The 9,395-nt window shown below is 50.5% G+C and overlaps 3 protein-coding genes across 3 annotated transcripts; 1 reads left to right on the forward strand and 2 right to left on the reverse strand.

The window, feature by feature from the left end:
- Positions 1-1,467: 1,467 nt before the first annotated feature.
- Positions 1,468-3,417, reverse strand: AYO20_02857 (hypothetical protein; the record flags this gene model as incomplete). The annotated part of the gene is made up of 1 exon (XM_022641161.1): positions 1,468-3,417. One exon carries the CDS (start codon positions 3,415-3,417, stop codon positions 1,468-1,470), a length of 1,950 nt encoding a protein of 649 aa, XP_022503036.1.
- Positions 3,418-4,406: 989 nt separating this feature from the next.
- On the reverse strand, positions 4,407-5,120 carry AYO20_02858 (hypothetical protein; the record flags this gene model as incomplete). The annotated part of the gene is made up of 1 exon (XM_022641162.1): positions 4,407-5,120. The coding sequence occupies one exon, from the start codon at positions 5,118-5,120 to the stop codon at positions 4,407-4,409; it is 714 nt and encodes a 237-aa protein (XP_022503037.1).
- Positions 5,121-6,214: 1,094 nt separating this feature from the next.
- Positions 6,215-8,535, forward strand: AYO20_02859 (hypothetical protein; the record flags this gene model as incomplete). The annotated part of the gene is made up of 4 exons (XM_022641163.1): positions 6,215-6,238; positions 6,306-7,646; positions 7,699-7,997; positions 8,046-8,535. The coding sequence occupies 4 exons, from the start codon at positions 6,215-6,217 to the stop codon at positions 8,533-8,535; spliced, it is 2,154 nt and encodes a 717-aa protein (XP_022503038.1).
- Between the last annotated feature and the right edge of the window lie 860 nt (positions 8,536-9,395).

The following is a 9,395-nucleotide window of genomic DNA, read 5'->3' on the forward strand; positions in this document are numbered from 1 at the left end:
GGAGCATTTCCAAACCTAGGCAGGGATGATCAGACCGGAACGGAGAGACGAAACTTGATGATATCTATCTACATGCCGTGTGTGTACTGTGTAGTGTATATCGTGTATGGTATAGACGGGGAAAGAAAGTCATCTTGAGGGGCTCAGAGCTCAACATATATAAAATCTGCCACTCGAGATATTATACGAGTAAACTTCATCAATGTCTTCCTCCATCTTTCAGAGACCCGAGATACACAGCTACACCTACAGCTACAGCCACAACCACAGCCGGCGTAGCATGTGGGTAGGTAGATATGAAATGCGATGCGACGCGACGCGCAATAATGTGCCGACGGTTCCCACTCCCTTGGGCCACCACGGCTTGTGAATGTAGGAACGCCTGATCTTATTTCCCAAACCCCAGAACCAAAAACAAAAAAATAGCCTCACCAGTCACTTAAATTGGTCGCAAACCAAGCAGACAGGCGGGTCAGATCATGATTTCAAGTGCACACAACGAAATGATCCATTCGCATTGGCACTACATAGCATGTGTAGGCTGTCGATCGGGTTCCGTGTAGATGGCAGCGTCTGGTTTCGAGCTGGTAGACCCGACCAGATGATAAATGTGAGATTTCCCCGTTGGGACGGGATTCTGCAGGCCTTCGTGTTTGATAACCCCGACTAAGCTAACAATCCGTTCATGTGCTGTCACCACTGGTCGCGAGGGTGACGCGTGTCCAGACATCGGTAGTGACGCTTGCTGAGTACCGCCCCGAAGAGCGCAATCATGGCCCAGCATCATTATGTAAAGGGTGGCTTGATAAGGGCGGCAGTTGATCTTGTTTGAAAGGCGTCTGGCTGATGGAGCCTGTTCGGGATATAGCCACTGTGCAGACCGAAGTCCGTGAGACCTTTCACGGTGCCGTAGCGAGGTCTGCGTCAGAGGCATACGATGCCAAAGGCTCTGGTCAAAGAAGTGGCGCCGCCTGGACGTCACAACATGAAGTGTCATACCACACGACATTGGACAGGAGTTAGACCGCCGTGGAAAGTTTGCATGTGCGAAAGTTGGGAGACGTCCGTCGCAAAGGTCAGGTGAGCCTTCAGAGAGATGAATTTGTAGAGAAGTGAGTGGGGATATTGTCAGAGTTGGAGGGGAATCGATTTGATTGTTGCCTCAAGATTGAGAGCTCCCTGTTCGTGGGAATGAAGACGTTATGGATCCTAGGATATGTAGACCCAGTTATCCATCCGTTCCATGCAACTGGAAAGGCACTGAGGTTTGCTCACAGAAGCGTCCCGTCCTCTGAAAAAGCCGGAGCAGTCGTAGCTGTGGACGCAATGTGATTGTAATGTGTGGTGATGGGGTCTCAATAGAACCAGAAATTCCCACGACTCAGTCCAACAGATTTTTTAGAGCCCAAAGTACAAAGATTAAGACTGGCTCATGTAATGACTCAATACATATTGCACCCGTGACACTCAGACGTCTTTTGGCGAAGGCGTCAAGGTCGTGTTCGGACTCGACGTGGTTGTCGCAGTTGCAGTCGCAGTCGATGCAGAGCTGCCTGTTGAGAAGGGCGATGAGACCTGTGGTCGAAATGGACAGAGACCCATAGCTTGGGACATTTCGACCACCGTCTTTGGCGCCCCCGCGATGTGCTGGCGGATATGTGCCCTTAGCGCTTCAGAGTTCATGTCGAAATCTGGGAGATCTAACGGCCCCTGAAATGAGTGATTGGTTTGTTCGTTGAGTTCTCTGTCCATGCTCACGGTACTCTCAGTCTTGGGATCGACGTAGTGTCCCTTCCGTTGTTGTTGACCACTAACAAACTCTCGTCTCTTCATGGCGGACTGCCAGACGCGTTTCCAATGGGTACCGATTTCTTTGGTATAGAAGAAGGTGCGTAGAACTTTTTCCAGACGGGCCCACTGGCGCGCTTGTGGGTATAGATCCAAAACATGCTCCATAATCAAATGGGAGTTGGGCATGGGAACAACACGGAGAGCAAGTGCTCCAGCAGTGGCAATACTGCACCAAACCAGTGTGTTTTGTTCCTGAAGCGAGGCTGGTTTGGCATGAGTGGGTAACGCGGTGATGAATTTGCGCAGGATGGGATCATAGAAGAGGTTCACTGCTGCTAGACCTCGGAGCTGGAATATATAGGCTAGCAAGCCCATGGTGAGGTAGTATTCGAGTGGGCAGGTGGATGTCAACGACATTCGTTGAAGAGAGGAGAGGATGGTTTGGATCATCGTTTGCTTCCATTCTTCGTCGTACTGGGATGAATCGGGGAGGGGTAATTCTGAGGGAGGAGTCCAGGTGCGGTCAAGGAGATTCTCGTAGCTGACAGTTTCCGTGGCCAGGAGGGTCGTGGCAGCCGAAATTGAGGCAAGGAGCTTGATCATCTGTACTGATATCCTAGATGCAACACAGAGCTCCGAGAGCCCTGAGGGAAGGCGAGAAAGGATGATGCAAAGGTCTGGTGGGAACGGAGTTTCAGGATAGGTGAGCGGCTGATCGAGGTTTAGTTCTTGAAATGTCTCCCTGAGGTAGCCAACCGAATCGCGAGGCAGGTCGGGTGGTTGGCCTGTCACGAAGGACCCTAGAGCCTTGTATGCCACAAGACCATGGCTGACGAATTTTGTCCAGTCGGACTCCGTCTTTGTATCGTCTTTGTCAGTAGAAAGAGGCCCACGGAGCTCTAGCATTTTCTCTAGGCCTTTGCAGTGCATTAACACGCCTTGCTGGTTGCCAGAGAGATATTCAAGCGTCATAAGCATCGTCACTGTCAGCAGGGCTGCATCGTCAGTGGCCTCGCTAGACTGCAGTCTTTCATTGAGGCCGGCTATAGCGCTGCCACGGTGATGAACAAACGCGTAGTCTTCCCATATGGGTCTCCCAAGTGAGATTAGAATGGACGCCCGACAGACTGATATGATGGACTCAAAAAGGATGGGGTGCTTGAGTGCATAAGGCAGCAAGAGCGAGAGATGTGGGTTGACCGGGCCCGGAACGACGGATCTCTCATTCCTGAAGCCTTTGCAGATGGTGACATAGTAGTCTAGAGTGTCTTGCACAGTCTCAGTCGACTTGATGGGGAGAACTAGGAATGGATCCTCGCGGGTTCCGTTCATTGGAAGAGGCTCAAGTGGAGAGACAAAAACAAGAGCCTTTGCAAGCGGATTTTGCTTTGCGTCGCTAGACTTTGATTTGCGTTGAATAACGCCCTCCTCGTCTTCATCTCGTGTTGCGTCTGGAGGTTGCCACTGCACAAACTGGTCTGGAGCCGAGTTGGGAGATTTCTTGCTGGGATCGTACTTTTTCCATCGGATCTTTCTGTAGGCATGATTTCGACCGCTTGAGGTCCGAGGTTTATTCGTGGCGAAGGTGAACATGGCCTGAGCCGGGGGTCGACTATCTATATCCATCGCTTTCGAACATGGAGACAGTGGCAATGAAAGACTTCTTATGCTGGCTGTTTAAGCGAACGATCAAGCGATAAGAAGGTCGTGAGAGAAGAACATGCGGGGCTCTCAGGAGAGTCATCGGGGCACGGAATTGGCATGGCTCGGCAAACACCACGGGCTTTGCATCATTGGTCAGCATATTGCCAAGACTGCCAAGAGATATCAAACTCGGCGGAGGGCCGGCAAGGTTGCTGACTAACGGTTTCATTGAATATCCTCTTATCTTCTTTGCTTCTGTCTTCTGTTTACAAGATACCTCTTCCCACATCCCTGAGATCTGTGTCTAAGGGACGTTGTGTTTCGTCGCATTATCGAGTACGGACATACTGCTTGTCAGGCTCATGCCCCCAAGACTCGGAATCTCTCTCACTGAAGATTGATAACCAAATTTTACCCGGAGAGATCGGTCGATCGCGTTGCTGACTCCGATTCTTGACTGTCGCAGGATCTTCTCACCTGCTTATCTGGTTCTAGTTTCTCAACGGGACGTCAACTTGGAAGGTTGAATGGGTCGACTGAAGAGGTCTGAATGAGCCGACTGGGTTGACTAGAAAAGCTTCTGAAGGTAACGATTTCCCGTGCTTCTCCTTTTTGCGACTGGACAAGACCTGTCTCCTCTTCGTTGTGTGATATTCAGCGAACTTGCTATCCACTATAATTCCACTCGACAACGTGCACCTTGCAAAGGGTAGTCTTCTCGTTAAGAGGTCGCCACGGGGCATATCGGTTGAGGGATATCGAGTCTATAGCATATGACAAACGAGGTCCAATGCAGGCATATGGCCAGGTGGAGAAGTCATTGATTTCGCCCAACACATCAAGCGAATTGTCCTCAACGAGATCCTGATGTAGGAAATCAAGGGTATCCGTGCTGGTTTTGCAATAGCCGGCAGGTGTTGAAACGCTTAGATGGGTCGCTCATCAAACACCTCCGGACCAAGTCGTTGATATTAACTGGTGGAATGCTGGACAGTCTCATCCGTCATTCGGTTTGCTGAGGGTTGCTCAACCATGGAGTCCGCGGCTGTTTCTTGGCAATATGTGAAGTTGGCCGGGAGGTTCTGGGTGGAAAGCACTGGAGGAGGAACAACCTCTGTATCTTCTTTGGGAGAAGACCCAGGAAAAGACCATTGCTTGAGCAACGGGTACTGCTGAGGAAGAAGTTCGGACTGTACCTCGCCCAGAAATGAAGACCCTTTAGACGAATAAGTGAAATCGGGCATGGCGCGCCAAACGTGTGTAGAGCCAATCTGGCCCACGACCTCGACCTCACAGCGTTCGCGATTGTCAGTCAGGGAACGGAGGAGGTGTTTGACGTCTTTCCGTGGGCGTGACTCTCCAGAATCTTCAGAGAACTGTTCATCAAAGCCTCGCCTCCTTTTCCTGCCTGTTCGTTTCGGAACAGTCACTTTGAGCAGCACATTATTGGTTGGCTTGTTGTAAGACAGCACTGCACGACTGCTTGGACCCTCGGGTTGAAATTTGAGCCCCAGCGGCTTCTCCAATCCTGACTCCAGACTCTGTACGATCTCTGCAGGACCCCCGAGCATGTCGACAGCCTTTTCCACATTTTTGACGATGCATGGATGCTCGATAGATAGGATAGGGTTACGTGGGACCTGGAATGACGGGGCAGTCTCCCCATTACTAGGACCATGAGGCATTTGAGATGCTGGGTGCAGAGGTTCGATGCGAGATGGACAGAGTGGATGATAATATGTGGTTGTTTACCCAACCTGTCCAATAGTAAATCCGGCAACTACAAGCGGACAAGACGTCTCACCTTGTTTTGACACGGCGGAGGACAAGGCTAAGGCCGGTGGTTACAAGGAAAGTACCTTTGGCCATTAAGCTTGGTTTACTTTCAAGTCTCCGGTGATATATCCTTGTGACTTGGAGGTTGATTATCTTGTGAACCCCATGACAGGTTGATGAAACAAATCTTGATTCCGCAGCCAAGTGCCAAACTAGGTGACGATCTCTCATTTGAGGCAACTACTCCGAGCACCCAAACAAACCGAACTCCTTCCCCCAAGGCACGTAAGGGTGCTTGGGTGACTACCTCAGGTGCCCCATAAGCCTTAGTGGTCAGGCCAATAGGCCCCTTTGACGGCAATTGGCATTACTGGACCAAGTTGGCCTTAGCTAACCTGCTAAATTGCACCTCAATCCAGCCGCGTACTGACACCGAAACACTGAACCCGTCCCCGCCAACCTGCGACTGCGACTACACTTCGACTTGCATTTGACCTCGAGCTGCGCACAACTACTCGACTATTCGTCACCTTGACTGCTCTTCAATGGATGCCCTTCTCGACGCACTTAGATCATTAAGCCACCTCCAACTTCGACACCTTTGATCTCGGATCGATTCTTTCTATCCTTCTCTGCTGCGCTCTTCTCAGGGTCCTTGCAGTCCTTCCAACCGAATCCTCCAGCTACCCTCTATCACCTCCTCTACCCGCCTGCCGTACTGTCGTTCCTCCTCTGTGCCCGGACTACTTCTAAGAATGAGCAACTGATAGAAGAGAAGGAAGTTGCCGGCATTACTGAAGCCTGTTGAATTGCTTTGGTTTTCCCTGAAACCCCTACCCGCCGCCTCCTACTGAGAAGCCGATCTGGTGGTCGTGACTCGGATGAAACGCACATAACAGCCTCGTCGATTCCTGGAACCGACAAAGCGTCGCATCAACCAAGGCAACTGTTCTCACTATCACTGGTGCGTGAACGCGTCGAATACTGAAGAGAGTCCGGCAAAATGAAAGGATTCAGGCAGAGAGTGGTAAGTATCCTCCCAACCCGCGTCTCGTGCCCTGCCGTTTAATCGCTTCCGCTCACTGATATTCTAGCACGAGCAGTTATCGAGGGCGAAAGATAGTAACAAATCGTCCAAGAAAAAAGATGCGAATAATTCGGGCACTGCATCTCCGCTGTCATCATCCACTACGCTTCCCGGTAGTGATTCGAGATCCCCCAACAGCTCCAACACCGCAACTCCGACGTCTTCGTCAACGAATCTGAATGATCTCCGAAATAAGAGTGGGAATCATGAGAGCACCAATACCAGCCACACAACCACCCAACACCATGCTGGCTCTGCAACAGGGTCAGGTTCGCTGGCTTCTCATTTCATGTCGCAAGGCTCTGGTCATGGACCAGGTGGACCTGGAACAGCCCCGGGCCGACATCACATTGCTCCAAGCGTTATCATCAGTCCAAGTGCTCCTCACATTCCTGGACCTGGTGCGACTGAAACGATGCCTGGCGACCTGGCGCCCCCCAAGGCCGGCCAAAAATCCCTCCTCTTTGACCGATTGCAGAGTACCCCAAAAGATGTGCCCGAGGGTGTCCGAACTCCCAAGAGACAGCATTCATCACGGTTTGATGTATCGGACCAAAGAGCTCGTGACCTGGAGAAATTGCCCGGCTTCCATGAAGTCCCTCCTAACCGAAGGCAAGAGTTGTTCATGCAGAAAATTGATCAATGTAATATCATCTTCGACTTCAATGATCAGACTGCCGACATGAAATCAAAAGAAATCAAGAGACTCGCCCTTCACGAACTTCTAGACTACGTTGCCAACAACAGGTCGGTGATAACCGAACCGATGTATCCGAAAGTTGTCGAAATGTTCAGCAAGAACCTATTCCGGCCCGTTCCTCCTCCTGTCAATCCCCAGGGCGAAGCATTTGATCCCGAAGAAGATGAACCGGTCCTGGAAGTTGCTTGGCCTCACATCCAAGTTGTCTACGAGTTTTTCTTGCGTTTCATTGAAAGCCAAGACTTCAACACAAACATTGCCAAAGCTTACATTGATCATCATTTTGTCCTTCAGTTACTGGAGCTGTTTGACTCGGAAGATCCCCGCGAAAGAGACTTCCTCAAGACGACGCTTCACCGCATCTACGGCAAGTTCTTGAATCTTCGGTCCTACATTCGCAGATCCATCAACAATGTATTTTTCCAGTTTACCTATGAGACCGAGAGGTTCAATGGCATCGCCGAACTTCTCGAAATTCTTGGTTCAATCATCAATGGCTTTGCTCTCCCACTCAAAGAAGAGCATAAGCTATTTTTGACCAGAGTACTCATTCCTCTTCACAAAGTGAAGAGTTTGAGCATGTATCATCCTCAGTTGGCATACTGTATCGTGCAGTTCCTGGAGAAAGACGCAGCGCTGACAGAAGAAGTAAGCTTCACTCATGTTATCTTGCACTTATTATGCTGATTCCGTATTCCAGGTTGTGCTTGGTCTACTACGCTATTGGCCGAAAGTTAACAGCACCAAGGAAGTCATGTTCTTGAACGAGGTCGAGGACATTTTTGAGGTTATGGATCCACAAGAATTCGCAAAAGTCCAAGAGCCTCTCTTCAACCAGTTGGCCAAATCCGTGGCGAGTCCTCACTTCCAGGTTGCGGAGCGTGCACTATACTTCTGGAACAACGAATATTTCTGCAATCTCGTCAGTGACAACGTCGAAACCATCCTCCCGATCATGTTTGCCCCATTGTATGAAAATTCAAAGGGTCATTGGAACCGGTACGTGTGCTTCCGTTCGAGTTCTGCAATCCGCTAACGAGTGGCCAGCACAATACATGGCATGGTTTACAATGCAATGAAACTTTTCATGGAGATCAATCCTCAACTTTTCGACGAATGTTCGCATGATTACAATGAAATGCAGAACACTGCTGCTCAACGAGAAAAGGCACGCGAGGCGAAGTGGGAGAAGCTCACCGAGCAGGCAAACCGTATGAAGGCCGGATTGGCAAAGCCCCCGACAACTCCAAGCATCAAGGAAGTGCCAGAGACAGATGCTGCGCAGGACAACCAAGAGAGGCTAGATGCTCTCAAGTTGCATGATGAGTCATCGTCAAGCAAGCCATCGTCGGTAAGCCCGTATCTGCTCTGCACCGCGCGACCCAGCGATACCCTTGTTACCACCCTGTTATCTCCATTTTGGCTAAGACATTCTTTTATCATTATAGTGACGTTGATGGCTGTTTCTGACATGGCTTTGGAATCTCCAGAGGCGACGCGCAGACTCACATGGGCAGACGAGATCTCGCCGGTCTAACAGCAGCTTGGATGGCAAATCCAGAAGACATCGTGCACATTCTGGAGGATCAATCGAATTTCACCGGACGGTACAAATGCCTCATACTCACCGCCACGCCGGTGGCTTGCCGCAACGTTGACTCAAGCGATTCTTGGGCTGTCGGTGGTGGCAGCGAGCTATGACTGAGTGATCCAACGTTCACTCTGAATCGTCGACAAGTGATCGACCTTGATTGATGTTTTGGGTTACCTCGAGCTGGCGCTCAGCTTGCGAAGGATTCAGATACCCGGTCAACACCGTGAATTTTACCTTGGGTTTTGGCGATGTCCTGGGGATGATAGAGTACCACGAGGCGCTAATCGACATGTTCAGCCTCTGAAATGAAGACACGAGCAACATGGGCGGTAAAAGCGCCTAAGGTGGGAAAAGGAATTGGAGAAAGGCAATGTCCGAGTTGTAAAGAAATGTCTTCAACCTCTTTTCCAGTCTGGCAGACCTTGGAATGTATGTCCCATAATGCATTTTCCTCCCCCAAGGCTGCACACGAGCCTTACTAGGCCCCCGCCAAGCTCCACACTAGGCGGCTCCATTGACGAATCGAGTACGATTGGCTTTTGGCAGTCCATGCTATTCCCGTTAAGGACTAACTCTATCACGTGAGCTGCACGCTCGAGGCATCGAGCGTCCCCCCTCGCATTCACTTTTCTTCCTCGCGCCTCGATTCTCCGCAGAGGTCTCCATACAAATTTGGTCGGAGGAGGCACACCAAGGTCAACTGGGCAACTTGCCTACACCCATTTCTTCCCTTTACATTCTCGTTTAGTATTGTTGCAGGGAGCGTACTTAATTGTGTTTGCATCTTTTTCTCCAGCGACCAG

This window comes from Fonsecaea nubica (genome assembly GCF_001646965.1).
Source record: "Fonsecaea nubica strain CBS 269.64 chromosome Unknown Scaff12, whole genome shotgun sequence".
Taxonomy (NCBI): domain Eukaryota; kingdom Fungi; phylum Ascomycota; class Eurotiomycetes; order Chaetothyriales; family Herpotrichiellaceae; genus Fonsecaea; species Fonsecaea nubica.